Source organism: Lates calcarifer, linkage group LG13 (genome assembly GCF_001640805.2).
Source record: "Lates calcarifer isolate ASB-BC8 linkage group LG13, TLL_Latcal_v3, whole genome shotgun sequence".
Classification (NCBI taxonomy): Eukaryota; Metazoa; Chordata; class Actinopteri; family Centropomidae; genus Lates; species Lates calcarifer.
In genome coordinates, this window is record NC_066845.1 from 15,673,917 (window position 1) to 15,694,829 (window position 20,913).

General features: G+C 40.3%; 2 protein-coding genes across 2 annotated transcripts; both read left to right on the plus strand.

The window, feature by feature from the left end:
• Positions 1-3,394: 3,394 nt before the first annotated feature.
• On the plus strand, positions 3,395-5,909 carry star (steroidogenic acute regulatory protein). Its single transcript, XM_018668342.2, has 7 exons — positions 3,395-3,626; positions 3,844-3,951; positions 4,117-4,247; positions 4,427-4,585; positions 4,669-4,853; positions 5,027-5,120; positions 5,279-5,909. Exons 1-7 carry the CDS (start codon positions 3,563-3,565, stop codon positions 5,396-5,398), a joined length of 861 nt encoding a protein of 286 aa, XP_018523858.1. The 5' UTR covers positions 3,395-3,562; the 3' UTR covers positions 5,399-5,909.
• A 1,616-nt stretch (positions 5,910-7,525) lies between these two features.
• On the plus strand, positions 7,526-18,341 carry elmod3 (ELMO/CED-12 domain containing 3). Its single transcript, XM_018669539.1, has 13 exons — positions 7,526-7,617; positions 9,075-9,883; positions 10,576-10,647; positions 10,748-10,822; positions 10,910-10,979; positions 11,337-11,399; positions 11,535-11,623; positions 11,977-12,100; positions 12,218-12,340; positions 12,675-12,805; positions 13,066-13,142; positions 13,251-13,378; positions 14,313-18,341. The coding sequence occupies exons 2-13, from the start codon at positions 9,782-9,784 to the stop codon at positions 14,561-14,563; spliced, it is 1,305 nt and encodes a 434-aa protein (XP_018525055.1). The 5' UTR covers positions 7,526-7,617; positions 9,075-9,781; the 3' UTR covers positions 14,564-18,341.
• Positions 18,342-20,913: the final 2,572 nt, after the last annotated feature.

The window sequence follows — 20,913 nt, forward strand, 5'->3', positions numbered from 1 at the left end:
GCCATTTTATTATAGTTCCTCATGTATGTGGAACAGTAGATAGGAAAGCTTGTATCTGTATGGTGATACAATACTGCTATAGTACAGTTTTGCAGCATTACTACTTGTCATACTGTAATAATATGGCCATTTAACATTTGTTTTGTTTAATTTTCTTCACGAAGAGACCATATGGCCATAGACCACCAGTGTTTATTATTAATATTATAAGTAATAATAGAAGTAAGTATTTTCATTTTAGTTTTAGGGAAAAACATTACATTTTGATCATAACTATGTTCCTCTAACATGCAGTTACTATTGTACTTTGAATCTACCGAATCTAAGTAACAGATTGGTCTGCCCTGAAACAACACTGGCATGGCCATATGTACTGTATATTGAAATTTAAAATATGTTTGAAAAAGACACACAGACACATAGTTCAGTCAAAGATGATATGAGGCTTCAGCAGTCTGAGACAAATCAAGAAAATATTTCCCAAAGTGTTTTTAACACCAAAATATCCTCTTTAGAGAAATCCTCTTTGTGTTACTGTCCCTCCACCACAGCTCAGCAAGAAAACACTGTCTGGGGAAGCACAAGGAGGGAATTTTACACTAAAAACATTATAACCATGGAAGATGCTCAATTGATTTAACTAACAGACTGCTATTTGTTTGAGTTGAAACTCACAATGTACAGAGAGACAGTTGTGGATTCTGTCCCCCATCTCTTTCACTGAAGCATCTTGTTCCTTTTTGGCCAGTAACAACAGGAAGAGCAATTGCAACAACAATAAACAGTTTCATTGTGCGTATGGGCATGTAAGAATGGCTTTAAGACTCACTGTTAAAATCCTTAATCCATCCTTCAAGAACACCTACAATGAGAATCACTCACTGGTACATTTATTAAATGAGCACTTAGTCCAAGAAAATGAAACTTCATGAACTGTGGGTGATATAGTGCAGGAGACACCCCCTCTACAACTCCATCACACAGCAGATGAATGGCCTCAATAACCCTAACCTTGAAAAACAGAGGTGCCACAACAGGGTGATATTTGCAAAGGAGTTATGGTCACACACATTTTTCCTGAAGCCATTTCAGTACAGAATAAAGCTGTATTTAAATGCAACGCATATGACATGTAAGTCATCATCAAATCTGTGATTACTTTGTCTGGATATAACCATGGACATAACTTAACCTTCCTCAGGTTCTTAAACCCTCACCAGGATCCACATTAGAGAAATGCAGTTTGCCCCAGCACTGAGGCTCATTAAAACATAATGATTTTCAAGTCAAATAGAGAACCAGTAAAAACATATGACCCACTTTGTCTCAGAAAAAAAGAGCTTTACAGTACAAGAGACATGATTGAGTAAGGGGTCAGATAGTACTAGGCCTGCGTGTTCTCAAATTAAATGAGAGAACTCACCCTGCAGAAGGCCAGAGGGATTGATGGATAATTCCTGCCATCTAGCCAGAGGGACGTGAGGTTGCAGGTTAAGGTGACTTCAGTCTTTCTTTGTGATTTATTAATGTGTTCCTGTTTTCTTTGCACCCATTCCTGTTCACTAATCAGATGGCCCGTTACTCTCCTGATTATTTTCCATTCCTGTGGTCGTGTACACTGTTGACTTGAGAGCATGTTTGACTCGCTGAGGCAATATTGCTGTTAGATAGTTTGGATTTTGCTTAGGTGGAGTGAGTAAGGTTGTCAAAACACTGAGAAGCTTGATAAAAACATGTTTTTTACAGATCACTGTGCGTCATTTGACAATTAAGCAAGACTTTTGGGTAAACTTCCAGAGGGTGATTCAGTCTCACCGACAGAGAGGCTGAAGCAGAATCATGAAGCTGATGTTCGGATGTCAGCATTATGAAATGTGATGTGTTTGACAAGTCCAACTGCCATGGAAAAACTGACAAGGCTGCTTTCGAACAATGCTAAACCCTCAGAAGAGTTTACAGTTCATGGCTTCATGCCCTGATTTCTGTGTCTTTTTGCACATAAGGAAACTTAACAGTTGCCACAATGTGTAACATAAAAAATGATGATGTTTAAGCAGGGGTCCTCATAGCTTAAAAATTACAGGTTCAGCTCTCCAAAGGGAATGTGGTTATCAACACACACATTGGGACTGTGAGCAAAATCCCACACAGTCATGTAATTGCTGACTACGTTCTGCTCCTGATTTCTGTAGTTTTACAGCATAGTAGTTTAGATTCACTTTTAACTCCTATTTTTCATCAAAACTGGCTTTACTTCCTCAGTGTTTGTGGTCCATCAGACCCTACTGCTGCACTGTATTTGTAATAGTACTAATAATGATGATAATAATGCCAAACTAAACCAGTTTGTCCCTTTAAATATTTTTTTTCTTTTTCTGTGATCCTACTAAAACCCAATATGTAGAAAAGCATTGAAGTAGTAACCCATCATCACTTTGCTACAATCTTGTGCATTTGCAGAAGGTAATAAAGAAGGTACATGACCATAAATCATTGTTATTACACCAATTAAGGACATATTTCATGTTTTATATATGTCAGCTATGCAGGAGCAAATATATATATCACTGACAAAGAAATGCACAATATGTTGGTGTAAATTGTAATATGAACTATGTTTGGGATCAGTTAAAGTCTCTGTCAGACCTTTTATGAACAAACTATAATAACTACCAGAAAACCAAAATAACTAAAAGTACTGTCAACACCAACTACTGACATAAAGCATGTGAAAATCCATTGTGTTTAAGTCTGTTTTACAGACTGAGTCTCTGAGACATCACACAATCATGAAAGTTAGGGAAAAACATGAGGTATCAAAGTGATAAAAGGTGAGACGTTAAAGAGAGCCAAGAGTCTCCAGGGCTCCAAACAGAACATTATGGTTAATGACTGGTCATTTCCACTCAGTGATAATGACACTAGAGATATGCATAGCTCATACCAAGATATCTATCATTCTGGGGAGGAAACAAGCCAACGTGCATGGATTTTTTTTTTTTTTTTTTTTTGCCCTTAAATTCCTCAATGAGTGTTTAGGCTGTAATGGACCAGGAGGGGACGGATGAGTCACTCAGGGTCTCTCCCTCTGACCTCTCTTTTGGACTCTTTCATCATTGACGGAGACTATCTCTCCTTTGTTGCCCACTGGTATGTGTGTGTGTGTGTATATGTGTGTGTGCAAGCATGCAAGCATGTGTGTGAGCAAGGCAGTGGGCTTGGGCACTGGACGTTATCTGACACAGTGTTTGTGAGAGTCTGAGACATGCTCGCCGTGTCCGCTAGGCAACCTTGGTGACATGGCCGTTGGAACAGTGAGATGATGTGTGTGTTTATCTATGTGATGATAGTGTGGCGGCCTTGTGAGCAGTGCTCTTATATATACAGACGCTCTCAGGCGCCTACAGACAGAAATCCAACCCATCTCTACAGCACTCTCAGCCGTTCGTCCACTTCTTTCCAGAACATTTACAGCCTAGCCAGATTTTGAATCTTTGTGATCTCCTTGATTTCATAGTTTTCCAGTTCTCTTAAAGCTACTTGAAACTCTTGCAGAAGAAAAATGCTGCCTGCAACCTTCAAACTGTGTGCTGGCATCTCCTACCGGCATATGAGAAACATGACAGGTGAGTGACAGAATCCAGTTTGGACAAATGTTCAGCACTGTTGCCTTGGCCTAGTTTTCTTCTTGTTTTAATGTACATTTCCTTAGTGGAGTTCTGCATGGAGCACAGGATCTGAGTGGCTGAATGAATGAATAAAGCCTTTCTTTTGATATACTGCATGTTTAATCAGCGGATTTAATACTGTATTAGCTGTAAGCTGTTTGTCTATGTCTCCCAGGTTTGAGGAAGAATGCCATGGTGGCCATTCATCATGAGCTGAGCAGACTGGCAGGTCCAGGCCCCAGTAACTGGATCAGCCAAGTTCGCAGACGAAGCTCCCTTCTCAGTGAGTTGTTACTCATGATTATTAGAGTCAGTAAAATGCTGCACTGATACATATAATGCATGACCTGATAGGACATGTAATGCTAGTACTTCCTCCTAGAAATACAGTAACATAATTGTGGGAGGATAACAGACGTGATTTACTAACTCATCACTCTGCTTTAAGGCTCTCGGATCAAAGAGGAGGAAGGATATAGTGAGGAGGAGATGACTTATGTGAAGCAAGGTGAGGATGCACTGCAGAAGGCCATCAGCATTCTCGGTGAGCAGGATGGCTGGACCACTGAGACTGTAGCTGTGAGTACTAAGTTTATTTCAAACGTTACAGCTGTTGGCACATTGCAAGGTTGATTAAAGGTGTGTGTCTCATGATGTAAAGTTCTAGCAGAAATGTGACATATCTATATCTGTATACTGTTTCAAATTTAAGGGAAGATACTTGAATTCTTCCAATGCTTGTTTACACCCTTTCACAGCCAAACGGAGACAAAGTCCTGAGTAAGATGCTGCCTGACATCGGGAAGGTGTTCAAGCTGGAAGTGATGATGGAGCAACACCCTGACAATCTCTATGAAGAGCTGGTTGGGAACATGGAGCAAATGGGGGAGTGGAACCCTAATGTCAAACAGGTCAAGGTAAGAGATAGAAGAAATATTCAGAAACATAAATGTGATCTCTCCAAGACCACTGGTATGATTTCACAATGGGTATCCAACAGATCCTTCAAAAGATCGGCCAAGACACAATGATTACCCATGAGGTGTCTGCAGAGACGCCCGGCAACGTGGTGGGACCCAGGGATTTTGTCAGTGTCCGTTGTGCCAAACGCAGAGGCTCCACCTGCTTCCTGGCTGGAATGTCCACCCAGCATCCAAAAATGCCTGAGCAGAGGGGTGTAGTCAGGTGAGTTCACCAATGAGAGAAGTCATTTACTTGTGATATGTGGGAGCATTTATGTACCTATAAGGAGAAATTAATGGATATAGAGCAGTCTGACAGTTTGTGTGCAGTGGATGGATGGATATACTTCATGCTGTTTAAAGCAACGTTTGTAGACTGATCATTACATTTTTCAGAGCGGAGAACGGGCCCACCTGTATAGTACTGAAGCCCTGTGCTGAGGACCCGAATAAGACCAAGTTCACCTGGTTACTAAGTATAGACCTAAAGGTAAATGACTGCTAGGACTATGTCTTTTCTTTCCACTGAAAACACAGTGATTTGCAGTTAAATCTATTCTAAACTAAAAGTTATATTAAAAAAAGAAAAACAGCACCTTAATATCATGATATCCAGTCTAACACTGGCTTTGTCTTTGTCTTAAACAGGGCTGGATCCCAAAGACAATCATAAACAAAGTGCTCTCTCAGACGCAGGTGGACTTTGCCAACCACCTCAGGCAAAGGATGGCTAATAATGTTTCTATGGAGATGGCTCATGCCTGCTGACACAAGATGCCTCTTGAGCTTTGGCACAGTGCGCTTGATAGTGGCAGATGAGCAACCCCTGCTCATTAAAAAAACATATAAATCTGCTTATAACTGCTAACCCAGAGAGTGTTAAGGAGATCAGATGAAGATGATACTTGTCTGAAATCTTAGGAAAATCTGAGAGCAAATGTTTGTTTCAATTGGCAAATGTGTGTGTTTTTCTTGCCCCTGTGAATAGAAAATCTGTCACGAGATTTTTACATCACTGACACCAATCTTACACACTGTGTGCCTTGATTGTTTCTGACACATTCGTCCACATCGCTCCACCTTAGCACACACCCCGAGCCGGCGTGAGCAGTGAAACCTGTAACACAAACAGCACATTGTTTCCCTCTGATAACACCTCAGTTCTTGTCCTTCCCCGTGCTGTGAAATTGCACTTTTATTTCAATGTTTTATTTATTGATATTCCACAGATGCATTACATTACAGTGACTGCCATGTGAATAAACAATTGCAATGTCAATGATATTTATGTTTTTATTACGCTGTTGGAAAAGGAGAAAAGCAGTTTGGAGAATGATTACTCTGTCTTATCCTGATGTATGAGAACTTAGCTCATAAAATATTTCCATCAGCATGCTTAAGTAGAAAGATAAAGACTGAAAACACAGCCCACATGCACGCTTTGAAAGAATAACAGCAGCTCTAGCCCCGTAGGAAAAATAAAAAACACAAAACTGAACAGAAAACATAACACTCGTCTTGGAAACTCCACAGCAATTGCACAATTATTCCACTTCAACAGGGAGGAGACGGATGAATTTGAAGGTTCTTTTTTAAAACCATGAAAATAATGCAGTCCGTAAAGTAAAATGTCCTTCTGTTGCTTGATGGGTTTTCAGACTGACAGTTTGCCAGAATGAGCAGGTGTTTGGCCATTCAGATGTGTGAGGAGCCCAGCAGCGAGCAGTCCTGTGTGAGCCAGCAGCACATTCCCCGAGATCAAGTAACGGTGGATCTCATCCCGAACAGGAAATCTGTCCTCCATTTACTGCCAGTTGTGTAACATTTTTCCTATTTTGTGCAGTTTAAATAGATCCAAAATGTTTTGTAACAGCTCATTTTGGACATCTTGGATGTAGCGCAGACTACACGGGCCAGGATTAGTTAAGCTGACAAGCTGAGGTTTCACTCTCTGTCTCACATGATTTAGTTGGCTGCAAGATATTCACCAGAATGACTTCAGAATTATGTAATTATGTCATACCATTAAGACCTGAAGGAAGTTTCGGACATGAAATAGGAAGTTATGGCTGGCTGCAACCTGTGAACTGTGGTGACTGTTTTTCACTTTTTCCCCAAAGACCTTTTGAGAGACAAATGCCCACTTTGGTTGAGCCTGACTCCAGTGTGTGTTAAAAAAAAAAAAAAAACACAAGCTTCAGCATAATAGTTCCAAGTGCTGGCTCATGTAATGCAAAACAAAAATGTTTTTTTTTCCTTGAAAGAATGTTCCAGAGGGTAATAATTGACATCTGCTCGAAATCCCTCAAAATCTGCACATAAGCAGATGTGAGGAGGGTTGTAGCCACTCAGAGATCCTGTTCCATTATTTGTGTAATGAGAAGGAGTGGAGAAATTCTGGGGGAAGAGAAAATTATCCAGTGCAGATAAGTTGTGTAATAAGACCGGGAAGACAAAACAAACTATCTGGCAGTCAAACGAATCCCTGGCACTGATGACAGCCTTGATTAAATCTTTTTTTTTCTTTTCTTTTCTGCATCCAATATCCATCTGTGTGTTCTTGACTGAAATTCAACTCTAAACATCAACTTTTTTCCAGTTAGTGAGATATGTAGGCAAGTTATTGCACTTTATAGGGGACACCAAAGCTTTCTGGAGGGGTTTAGTCAAAAGAAAAACTCTTCATATTAGAGACATTTTCATAATTATCATATTCATAATTTCTTAAAAGGAAAAAAGGAAACTTTTTACAGTATTTTGAGCAAAGAAGAGTATCTCTGTTGATGGGAGGTGTAGACAGAAAAGGAGGTCACAGGCTCTCTGCTCTCTGAGTCTACAATACAGGGAGAGAGATAGAGACAGCAATGACGTAATGAAGCTAGAGTTCGACAGGAAACCACAATTCCCAAGATGCACTTGAAATTACCGTGGCCACTGGACGGGGGAAGGGAAGCTGAGATTGGAGGGAGAAACAATCAGAAACTGAGGTACTTTTAAATTGCTTCATATCGCATCATATAGTCGGACAGGCCGCAGCATGTAATGTTTTGTGGCGTATTTGATATACCTTTAAGACAAAAGCAGATTTATCCGTATGTTGCTGTCGTATTCGGGGATAGACTCCATCCCCGTTACAGTTCAATAGAGCTACGGCTAGCCCGTTAGTTAGCCTGACAGCTGGCTTTTCTTGTGCTAGCCAGGTCTCAACTACTTAACTGCACTTGATATTCATGACATAAGTCTTTTAGCTGTGTGCCGCAAATTTAGGCTGGCCTGCACGCAGTATATTTGCAGGCGTTGCTTTCTCGGTTTGAGATGAAGCTGTGGCTGCGTCTTTGTGCCTGCGGGGTTGCTATCTGACATATTGCTAGCTCGTTGGTTGCTACAGATAATGTTAGCTAGCTGACGTTAGGCTGCTGCTGTAGCTGTCAAAGCGGTGATATGTTACAGTAGACAACTGTCATCTCACAAAGAAAAGACTTATTCGATAAATTTTGATGTTCTGTCTCCGCATTTTGCTTATACTCTGCAGTGCTTTACTGTAACTCTGTAGTGTAACGAATTTTAGGCATTTTACTTGAGTATTAGTAGCAATCCTACATGTAAAGAAAAAAAAAATCTTTTGCAAATCAGAGTCAGCCATTGAAAATGTTCCTTAAATGAAAGTATATGTAAAAGTGTATGTAAGTATGAAAAATACAAAAATTCAATTCAGCAAAACTTGTGAGTCTGTTAATGTATAACAATTGTTGTAACTAATATTTGGCTATTTCATGTACTGTTGGGCAGTTCGATCTGTTACATGCATGAGCATTACATACAATGTATATATGTAAAATATTCATTTGTGAAAAACTAGTATAGCTGATAAACTAATATGATAAAACAATGATTTGTAGTGTATTAGATTTTCAAAGTAGCATGGCTCAAGTACAAATACCTCAAATTTGTATTTACATCAGTACTTGAGTGAATGTACTTATTCACTTAACATCACTGAATTAAGGTTATTCTGTTGAGAAATATCTTACAAAAGCAATAATACATGGGACCAACCTATCTGAGGCAATTCAACTTATAGACCATTTTCACAGCAGACATTTTGGCTTGTCATAGCAGGAAAACCACAAGAGTAACATGAGACATGACCACGTTCCATTTAAACAATCCAGTTCCAGGGTCCTGATATTGTGCATGCTGGCTCACTGGCATGACTTAGTGGGACACTTGATGGAACGGAGCCATAGTTAACAAAATTTGTTTCACCTCTGCCTTTCCTGCTATGACAAGTCAAAGTGTGTAAAAAAGCTCCATAGTCTCATATTGATTGATTTTGATGTGATTAAACCCATATTTTGTGCCACAATTTTCATGTTTAATGCACCATCATGTAGATGTTTATTAACTTTGTGTAGTTTAATAATATTTTTGTTCTGGCTTTCAGATATTGTGTACATATGACAGCCCCTCCTCAAGACTCTGGCCATACAACAACTCTATCCATGAGCCACATCTCACTGGACACCTGCAGCTCTTATTTTCGATGTGTGCTGCTGTTTCATATTAGGCTGAAGACATAACACAGCCTTGGTGCAAAGAAAATCAAACTGCACTGGTACCTGAAGGTGCATACTGGATTTGACTTTAGTGCCAAAGTAATGAAGTGTCCCGGACAGGGAGAGCCCAGCCCTGAAAAGCAATGTCATCATCCAACTTCTGTGCACCTCTGATGGGGCTGAGGAGTGAACCCACTGGCCAAGCAGATCTGTGGAGGAGAGGAAGGAGGCAAGTTTCCAGGAAACTTGTGTATTGATGGATAGCCATTTCCTCCAGTCAGCTCTTGTAGACAAATACCTGCACGTTCCCCTCTGTGTACACATTCAAGGTTAGACTTTGGAGTAGCTAATAAAACCAGGCTCCCATCAAAACCACACTATCGTCACTATTACACAGAAACAGAGAATGTGATGTGCACAACATGGATTTTACACTGGTGACAGTTTTGTGAAATCATACTGATGACTGTGGGCGCTGAGTTCTCTGTGTGTATGAGGAGAAAATGAGAAAAGCCTAGATACTTGCAGTCACTACAGATGTGCACTACAGAAAACATGGTGGTCTTTGCAGCAGCTCCTCAGCCCATCTCAGTCCATGACTTCAGAAGTCTGTAGAGGCCCGGATCAGGAACACGCTCGCCAGCCAACACACTCATATGCAATGGAAGAAGACATTGATGTCACACCCCATACTGAGGTAACATTCTTACACCTTCGATCTTGGACTTGTTAACCGTTTAATCTCATTCCAGTGTTTGGGTTTACACTATTAAAACAGAACAGCAACACCTGTTGATCAGCAAAATGGAAGTGGGCACTATCTGACTGTTGTTACTATATGAATGTAGTTACCCTCAGGGATAAATGTTCTCTTCCTGCTCTGCACTCTTGTTTAATGTTAAACAATTTAGAGCTCATTTGTTTAAGCAGTTCTATCACATGTGTTTAACTTAAGGCCTAAGGTCAACAGTTCTCCCTCTGCTTTAGCTGTAATCTCTGGTCTGGCTTGCTTGGCATGTTGCCATGGCTGCAGCTGACAGGGCATTTCCCTTATCCACGGCTTGGTTTTCTAGCCCTAACATTACCTCTTGCTCCCTGGCCTCTATCCTTGTGTATTGCCTCTTTTGTAAACAGTTGGATAAGTACGTCCCCTGCCTCGCTGAATGCAATATAACAGGGCAGGGAAAGTCTTCCTTAAAGGAAGTACACCCTTAAATGACCTGATTCGTAATGTGTGATGTGTGCATTAGATTTCAGGGATGCCACAAATAAAAAAACAGCAGGATAAAGTGAGGCATGCAGTGATAATGTATTATCTGTCTTAGAAGGAGTGAAAGCTGCACTGTCTTTACATTGTGCATTTGCTCTGTGTGGCTGCCCTTCTGTTAGGGGCTGAATGGTTTGTCCCATGAATGTAAACCATTAGAGGAGATCACCAATGGACACTCCAATCATAAGCCCGTGAGTAGAGCTAAAAATCACCTCATTGATCTGTTGTAATTTGTTCTGTCTTTTATTTAGCATTGGCTATTTTACCTTATTACCTTAATTTTATTTACAGGTCATGAATGGACTGATTATCAGTCATAATGTCAAAGACCACACCAACGGCAGTGCACCACTCAGATCCCTGCCGGTAATTTAATTTCATTCTTAGTATCTCGCTTTAACCAGTGTAACGCTCCTTTAATGTAAGGTAATCCATTATTTGGTTATTGTCCAGATTTCAGCACTGAAGCAGAATGGTCTTCTGCAGACCCTGGCAGCTGGAGGGGACCAGCCTAAGCCTACAGGTAACACACACATACTCTCACACAACCTCTCTTTTGTCTCACATCCTCTTCCCACAGGAATTTGTGAGTGTATCCTAGATACCAGGCTGCTGTTGCAGGTAAAACCTCCCTCAGGAGTAAAGGTTGTCTGCTTGGAGGAAGCACTGAGTCTCAGTGGCTCTCATGATGCAGGTCTTTTAGAGAGGAAGGATTTATGACTGAGAATGAACTGGATGGGTGTCGGCCTTTCCACCATAGCTCATTGGCTGAGTAGATGCTCATCCCCTTTGAGTGCTACAGCCAGTGAAATTTGTGCATGTGGAAACCGCGAGAAATGTAGTTTGTTTTCTTACCTCACCTTTGTGATTCTCTTTACAGAGGAAAATGTGGAGCTGGAAAAGGCCAGAGAGGAGTGGGAGGCTCTGGAGAACGTCCAACCAGGTCAGATGCATCTTGCTGTTTCACCTGTTTGCATTAAAATGAAGATGACCTTGTGGATTTTTATTTATTTATGTATTTATTTTGGTCTATAAGTTGCTGATCTAAAAGAGAAACTTTTTATGTTATATCCCCCAGCTGTCACTGAGGACTCCAACCCAACCCCACTCATCTCCTTCAATGAAGCCTTGCAGTACTTCCAGACCACAGATCTCGGGGACTTGCTAGTAAGAAATGCCACATACTCAAATTTCTCTCATAAAAATCGTCCTTTCATTAATGGCCAAGTCTCAAATAATAGCAGGGAATGTGGTCTACCTCCACTCATATGATAAACTCAGCATAATGTGCAATTTCCATATCATTTCAATTAGTGAGACAACACTGTGATGTAAAAGCCCAGGGATGGGAAAGGAACTGTTGGATGCATTTTGTTGCAAAAGAGATAGGCAGTGGACTTTGCCTTACAGCACACACCAGCAGCAGGAAATGAACAAATTACCAGCAAAAAAGAGCAAATCAGAACCAAGGGAAATTTGACTCAAACTGACTTATTTTTGCCACCCCCCTCCATCTGTAGAAGAACATCCAGCCAACCATCCGCAGGACAGGTCTGGCCGCTATCACACACTTCCTCTTCGGACCTCCACGTCTGCATCGAGAACTCTTGGAGGAGAGGGATCTGGTCTTTGCCATCGCACAGTGTGAGTGTGTGTTTGCAGGTTCTGTTTGTGTAACCATCCTACTGGGTGTAAAACTCAGTGTTTTCAAAAAACCGCTATTTTTCACTTTTGCATATTTGTGTGTGTGATTCTCTGTAGGTCCTGTGGACAACAGCCAAACAGTCCACATGCGTGTCCTTCAGACCATTTATAAGAGGCTGATTGGCAGCAGGCTGGACTGTCCTCGCTATGGGGCTCACTGGGAAAACATCGGCTTTCAGGGTAGGACGCCTGTACACTGCTTCACTATAAGTACAGTGGGTCAGGACTGTGGATGTTCATATTAAATTCATCTTGCTTGTGAACTACTGGTTTAATTGTTAAGAAAGCTCAAGGTTTATTAGTGAAGATTGGTATTAAATGTTTCTCTAAATAAATGCATCAGTTGATCAAAATAAATGGTTCTGAAGCCTTTGTGTGGTAGAGTAATGCTATGATTGCTGTTTTAGAAATGAAAATCTGTATCCAGAATTGTCACATTTCACACCAAACAAGGAAACACTATGATAATGTGTTTTTGTATCATCTATATGGTGGTTTGTTTTCTCTACTGCAGGTACAGACCCAGCTACAGACTTACGTGGCACTGGTTTCCTGGGACTGATGCATACTCTGTACTTTGTGATGGACCCAGAGACTCTGCCTTTGGCTAGAGACATCTACAAGTTATCACAACACCCTACACAGGTATCACCAGGCCAAAAAGACGCTGTTTTATTTTAGACAACTGATTCAGGAATCAGATTTCACTCATTTTTTCAGAGAGACTCCCTTCTCCCACTCCAGGCGTGCTGCTTTCTAGCTGACCCTGACCTTTGTCCTCCCAGCAGAGGGAACTAGAGTGAAAAAGAGAATTTCCCCTCAGGGATCAGTAAAGTCGGCTACAAGACAAGCATGTTTCAGGATTTTGTGGGCCTAAGTTTCCTTGTACATTTCCTTTGGTTTAGAACTTTCCATTCAGTGTGATGTCAATCAACATGACCCGCATCGCTCTGCAAGTACTCAGAGAGGAAGCCTTGTCTAAGTAAGTCACTGGTCCTCAGTAATTGTTTTACCACATCTTTTGGAGTCTGTATGTGGTATGCTGTGATCTCCTCACACCAATGCCCCTCTCTGTCTTTGGTCATACCAGGGAGTGCAATCGTCGTCAGCAGGTGGTTGGTGTGCTGAACGAGTTTTACGTTGCCACATATTTGCATCTGTACCAAGTGTGGAAGACCCAACAGAAGACCATTGCTGACTCTGGCTTTGTACTAAAAGGTAAAGGAATTGGTGTTGGTGTTGGTTTCTGTTGACAATAAGGACTAAAATCAACCTTGTTCATTCTTGTAATGAAAAGATCTATTATTCTGTTGCAGATGCATTGTGTTGGGGTGAAGGTGTTGCATGTACCTTTTTTTTTTTTTTTTTTAAGGCTCTACTAGCATAACACACATGAATCTCTGACTGAGATGTTGGCAGAGTAGCATTGGGGGTGATGTAGGCACCAGGTTCTGACAGAGAAGAATGTGTGGAATAAAAGACAATATCTCTATTTCCACTGTATTTATTTTTCATTTATTTATTTTAATGGACCATCATGAGGCGAACAGTGTTATAGGAGCATTCTCTTGACTTAGTTCTGCTGCTCAGTTGTATGTGATCAGGCTGATAGATAGATAGATAGATGCTACTCTCATATATGTCAGAAGCCACAGCCAGCAGCTGGTTAGCTTAGCTTAGCACAAAGACTAAATATGGGAAAACAGCTAGCCTAGCTCTGTCTCAAGGGAATAAAATCTGCCTGAAAAACAATGAAAAATAACCGGTTCATGTCCTGCACCCCACAACCTGTCATTCTTACACCTCTGTTTTTTATGGATTAAATAGATGAAATATAATGTGTTAGTTATGATCTTTAGAGGTACTGGTAGGGTGATCTTGTTGCCACTTTAAAAACCAGAGTAGCTTTTTCCTCTTGTTTTAAGTCTTTGTGCTAAGATAAGCTAACCAGCAGATGGCTTTAACTTCATATTTAATGGATAGATATGTGAGTGATGTCTGTCTTCTCATCTAACTCTTACCAAGAGGGCACATTTCCCAAAATGTCAGACTCTCCCTTTAAAACATGAGGCACACTGATATGCATTGAACTTAAACACAGATTGTCATCCCAGCGTGAGTCCCACAGTTTCTGTGTTTTCTAACCCTTCAGAGGTGGAGCTGTTTGCCAAAAAGAACCCCAAGCAGATGCTGCGCCGACTAGAGGTCTTCCTGAAAGAGAGGCGGGCAGGTGGAATCCCCCGTGGGACATCGCCAGACCCTCAGGCCCAACAGCCCTCTCCCAGCCTGGGGGATCGAGTGGCCAGAGCCGGAGCGGGACAGGGAAGCAAGGGAAAGGAGATGCACTTCACAGGAGTGTGTGATCTACCGCCAGACATGGAGGGAGAGGCCAGACTCATCTAAGCTAGACTCTGTGTGAGTGTGTGTGTGTGTGTGTATGTATGCGTATGTGTGTTAGCATTCCTGTTTGCGAGTATATCTTAGTGTATTTGCGAATGGCTTACTCAGAGAGCTAGAAGAAGAACCCCACCAGACCCTGATCTAGGACCTGCTATCTGAACCTTTTTAAACACTTCCACTCCTTCCATTGATGCTGGGGTGCTGCACTTTGATCAGATTATGCTTGGGGGTCTTTCAAAGTTATATTTGATTTTTTTTCCTTTTTTTTTTTTTATTAATTTATTTTTTTTTAAACAGAGAACATAGAACAGTCAAATATAAAGAGCTGATGCAGGTCAGAAACACAAGATGTCACAAAACAACAAGAAAGTGAATGTTTGCACTTTTCTGTGGATTTAGTAGTCAAAACAATAGCTACCAATTTCTTGCAGTTAAACTACCTGCCTAGAAATCCAAAACATACACACTTGTGTTCCAAGGATCTGGTTATGTTAGCATTGTGGAAGGAGGGAGAAAGCATGGAGCGGCTTTTTCAAAAGGCTTGGCTATCTCTCTCACTCCAAGATACTGCTCCATCATGTGAGCATGCTAACGGCCCATAATGCAACTGAAGGGCAGCATTGTTAAGCATATTGTTACATGCTCGATTAACTTAACTAAGAGGAAAAAAATGAACCAGTTTCAAGCCCTTCCATAGAGCAAACACAAGCAGGTTTTCTCTCAGCATGAGTGGGGAGTGTCAGATAGAAAACCCAGAGAGGTTACAGAAGCTTTTGAGCAGGCAGCAGTAAATTGCAAGTATACGCTGTTCTCAAAAATCTTACACGGTAGGCTTTGAATGCAGCTTGCTTTGAAGGTCTAATCACTTTGCATTCTCTATCAGAGTGTGAAGGAAATATATGTTATGTGAAAGATGGACACTCGGTCCATATGTGTGGTGGTAATGGTGAAGCTACTTGTTGGTGTACACATGATGTCTGTTGCCAGTGGTGTAATAGACTACGTCCAGAGCTCCTACTTAATATGGGGGAAATATATTTTAAATCATTTTAAAAATACCTATTTTAGTCCTTTCTGAAGGGACAGCTGTCATAACTTCACAGTTATGCATAAAAGCACTTCAGAATTTGTTATTAAATAGATGGCTGAGTGACCATGAGAAGGATTTTTAACACTGTTAAATTCCACCAGAAGGTCTGAAAGTTTTCTGACTTCTCAGCTTTTCACGGTTAAAGCCAAGGAGACACTTCATAGCAGAGTCTGTGTGCTTGGCTTGGTCCCGGCTAAAGTCAAAGGTCTGGTATGAGCTTTCTCTACATTCCGTTACAAAGCATGTGATTGTAATTTTTTTGACCAGTTAAAAATTTATTCCAGTGTGTCTGTGTGTGTGAGAGAGAGAGAGTGTGAAAGCTTGTGTGTGGTAAAATGAATGAGCTGATATTGATGAAGGGTGCCTCTCCTAGGAGATGTGTGGTACAGTATGCAATCCCAGCTCTTACTCAAATGATAATCAAAACGATAGTGCTGTGTGACGATAGAAATCGTTCCTAACTTCAGGGTTTGTGTGCTTGTGCGAGTGAGTGTGAGCGTGTGTATGTATGTATATGTATGTGTGTTGTATGACAGGAACTGACTACAGATGGGGTGCTTTCCTCTGCACACAATAAGCCAGCTTTACTAAGTACTTGATCCATCAAGCTGCAAAGACGGTACTTTTGTCATTTAAAAAAATGGTACATAACATTGCTGAAGATTTATCCTAAAACGAAGTACACACTCTTTGGTTTGCTTTTTTTTGTTAAAAACCAGATGTTGGCTCTGGACACAGATGGTTTCAGCGGCTCTGTGGCCTGGAATGGGTAGAGCTCCTCAGCAAAGCTGGTTCCTGCTTTGTGCGAATGTGAAACCGTCTCCCATCGTCGTAGTCTCAATCTGTAGCATGTTCAGGTAGCACTAGTACTGTAGCATCCTATAGCCTCCTCCTCTTCGTAAAGCTTGTTGATGTCATGTCTCAGTTACAGTCTGTAGTGTCAATGAGTGCGCAAACTGTTACTACTATAGCACATTCATTTCATATTTTCATTAAGCCTCCCTCAGTAGACATACATTTAGGTGGCACAGTGTACGTTTTGCAGAGATGTGGGATATGCTTGCCATGTTATTGAGCTCAACCCTATCTTCTAAGAAGGTGACGGTAAAAATGGTGCCTACATCCAATGGAGTCATGTGGGGTAGAATGCTGGTCCTTTTTTTTTCTTTCATTTGAGCCACCGTGCCACAATAGACTTCCTCCATTCATGTAACACAGTAAACAGAGTTGTTGTGACCCTTAAAACATGCAGGCCTAATGGATAGATACATTAAAAAAAAAAAAAACACACAGGCATGTAAATTTTCAATGTCAGCACCTACTCAGATAATTGTTCTTTGCCATCCCCGTTCTCCACCATATAACTTCAAAAACAAGCTGATGTAGTTTTGCCAATTGTTTGCGAGTGTTTTGATCGATCAGGAAAATTTGCACTGTCGTAGATCTTTGATAGTATGTGTGACGTATGCAAGAGGAAACAGGCCATCTCCAATAGCCATAATGTTCATTATCACCCACCTCATTAAACAGGCTTTGTGGAGTCAGATTCCCCTCCTCGCTCTAAAAGAATTGCACCACGGATATGATCTCGCATTTAGTTTTATTAAATTTTAAACTGAGGAGCAGTACAGTGTATGTAAATCAGGAAGTTTGTATATAGAGAATTAATGATTGTAACTGTATGATTGTCTGTAGGGCATTATACTGAAACACATTGCTTACCTCAAGACTTGAGACAAATCTCTCCTTTTTCTCTCCTGATGTTTGTTTGGCCTCTCCGTCAGACACTATCTTTTTATGTTTCCTTGTACCTAGGCCTTCTCTCATACCAATTGGACATGTTATATAATGTATATTCAACACCTGAAGCACTACTTAATAACAAACTAACACAAAAGCTGATCAATGTTATGTGTATTCTATTTAAAGACACATTTATTGACACTATATAGGCCCACACACGCTCTGATGCACATCTGCAGATAAAAAATCCTTTAAAAACGATCTATAATTGGCTGATGTTTGCCATGTTGAAATAAGCTGGTTTTCTTGTGGCTTCAGTGATAGTACAGTATACTTTTGCTGTGTTTAAGTGTTTGATGTCAGGAAAACACTCAGAAACAATCCCGTCTTTACAGCTACAGTCACAAACAAGCTGTTCAATATATGATTGTAAAGATATAGGCTTGATTAGCAGTCATAATACTGTGTATGCTTTGACCTTGGTATATATTCAGTATCCAAACGAGGCCTGATTTATCCTCTCATATTACCAAAAGTTATATTTTCAGCAGTTGTAATAGATCATATTCTTATGCGTTGATCATCATTTGGAATCTCCTCAGTTGTGAAACCAGAACCAAGAGAGAAAAAAAAAAACTAAAAACTAACAAAAAAAAAAAAAAAAAACGGGTTCTTGCGGGATGTCGGATGCTCTGAGAGGTGTGGTCTGAAGTTCTGCTTCCTACAGCAGCAGCTCGGCAAATACAATCACTTCTCTCAATATCCTGCGCTTTATATGAAGATGTTTTACTGTTGCTGTCGTCGTCATGTCCCTCAGAGCATTTTATGACTGTACCTTGATTGTAGAAGCCCTATTTTATACTGAGAGTTATTTCAGAATACAGTATGTGCTGTTGTACATTAAATGTATTGTATGGAGAAAGCTAAATAAATGCTGTTTAAAAACTATAGATTTCTCTGTGAAATCACTGAATCCTTCCTCACTCTCTAACGAATTGTCCTGCCACATCTCATTCATATATATACTTTACTATTTTACATAGTAATTGTATACATATGCAAATCTGCAAACAGCATGCTGTTTTTTCCAGTTAATATACAACAGATCTATTTACTTGACAGTTTTGTACTAACAAAAAATTATACAAGAGTGCCAATGGACATCAGTCAAGCAATGACTTTGGGATGTCATTGCCAATTTAACAAAGAGAGAGCAAAATGTTTTCCCAAAGATTTAATACTGTTTTCTGTTTTCCAAGATCATCTTGGAGCTCTTCCACCACCATTCACTGTCATTTGTTTGGGGTTATAACTAATGATTATTTTTCAGTTCCTTGATCACAAGGTGACATCTTCAGATGTCTGGTTTTGTCCAACCAACAGTCCAAAACCCAGAATTATTTTTCATACTTTTTAAAACTGTCAGCAGTTCCTCCCTTTTCTTGGTGCAATGCACTGTTGAGCAATACTGTTTTGTACATAAATGGCAAAGTTAGAAAGCAGGGGTTTCATTCTGCATACTGACATTTCAAAAATTGACAGTACTCAAAAATTGCTGAGAATTCCTATGTAGTTTAGAATCAGGACACTATGGATTGCAGGAACCTTCAGTTTTTCTGTAGCTTTTATGTATTTCAGCCACTAGAGTGCATACTTTGATAAATCCACAGCTCATATGAATACAGCTGTAAGCTGACACAGTCTACAGGTGCCACACAATTCACATGGTGTTTATGTATCATATCATAGTATTGCAAAATATCCTCATGTACACAAATAATCTGTCAACTCTTGTCTATTCACTGGCAAAAGCTAAAATTTTATTTACATATTGGATTTTACATAATTCACACTCAACTATTTGCCAGTGCTTTCAGCACAGTGTCAGCTGACTCCTGTGAAATTTAAACCTAATCCTTATATTTTTTTTCTTCCTTTGGTTTTTTAGTTTCAAGTGAACCTTGTGAGTTCCTCTGGTGCAGCAGCATCATTAGGGGAGGAGCACCAATATTGGCAAGCTAAGTACACACTGTTTAAACGTTTGTATTCTTTTCACTCTGCGCTTCACCTTCCATCAGGAAAACAAATCACTTAGATGTCATTGAAGCACAATTATAATACCGGCCCAGTCCAGTACAACGTTGAAATATTTGCAACTGATCAGAGAGAAGGAATTTTGGTTGTGGGTCAATAAAGTTTGGGATGCCTCCAAAGGAATCTTGGTGCTGTGTGTTTCTACATCTGTGCTTAATCAGACTCATGGCACCAGTCCCACAGTGCCAGATGACTGGGCTGTGGTGGACCTGCTGAATCACAGCACAGACAGGATGGAAAAAACTTTTTATATCACTAATCTGAGTCAAGATCACAGCTCCATAAGCTATTTTTCATATCTGCTAATAGTTTGTCATACTGTCTGTGCTTGCAGTAGCCTTATTAAATGTGCACGTGGTTTCAGTGGAGACCAAAGGACAAGACATAACTTCAGTTATATCACTCAGGAGCCCTTTAAAGGGTTAATAATGTAAAACACAGAAATCAGTCAAGTATCAGATATCCGACTGGAGTGTTATGTGTTAGTGGGTCTCTGGTGAAAATGAAGAGAAAAGAGCAGGATGGAGCTTTTTAAGTCTGTTTCCATTTGTACCTAGTGAGCCTGCTGGATTACAGCACTTTTCTCTCACTCTTACTCTTGCCTTCCCTCCCCCAACTCTCTTCCTCGCGCTCTCTCTCTCTTTCTCTGATGTCATTGTTTCCTGCCCAGTAGATGCTGACGCTCAGCTCAAGGCTATTTACGCAGACCCTAAACTTAATATATACTGCTTATGCTGACCTATAGGAATTTACACATAGAAATAAAAGTGATGTCAGGTCCATTAAAACCCAAGTCTGTGAAGTGTCCTGGTTTCTGTTGTCTGCATTGCAGTTAAACTGTGTGGAAATGTGTGTGTGGCCAATATGAACAGTTGTAAGTTACTTTAAGACCTTTAGTGTGCATGGTCATTATCATCCATGGTGTTTCTTCTGGATTTGCTAACAGCCAAAATATACACAATCTTCTTGGAGGAGAGTCATCACAACTCACTCTGATATACTGTCTGAATAGTAATCATGTGAGTGACATGAGGGGGCTGCGTATGTTTGTACACACTCATACTCCCATATCTGAAGTATTCAGATCCTTTTCTTAACTTTTTGGCAGCACCAAGCTGTAAAAATACAATAATACAAATTCCTCCATTCAAAACTAAACTTATGCAAAAAAAATGGCTCCTGTCAATGTCATATAGGATCAGGTAAAATATTCTACTTGTTACTTCAGTACATTAATTTGACAGTTATACTTTACAATTTAAGATTTCACATAAATAACGTTAACAGTTGATAAAATACGATGAATTGCTATAGATTAAACTACCCGGGGGAAAAGAACAACTGAAAAGTGCTCCTCACACTTTAACATATCAATAACAATAACCCAGGAATTAAATACAATAGTACAACACATATAGGAATAATT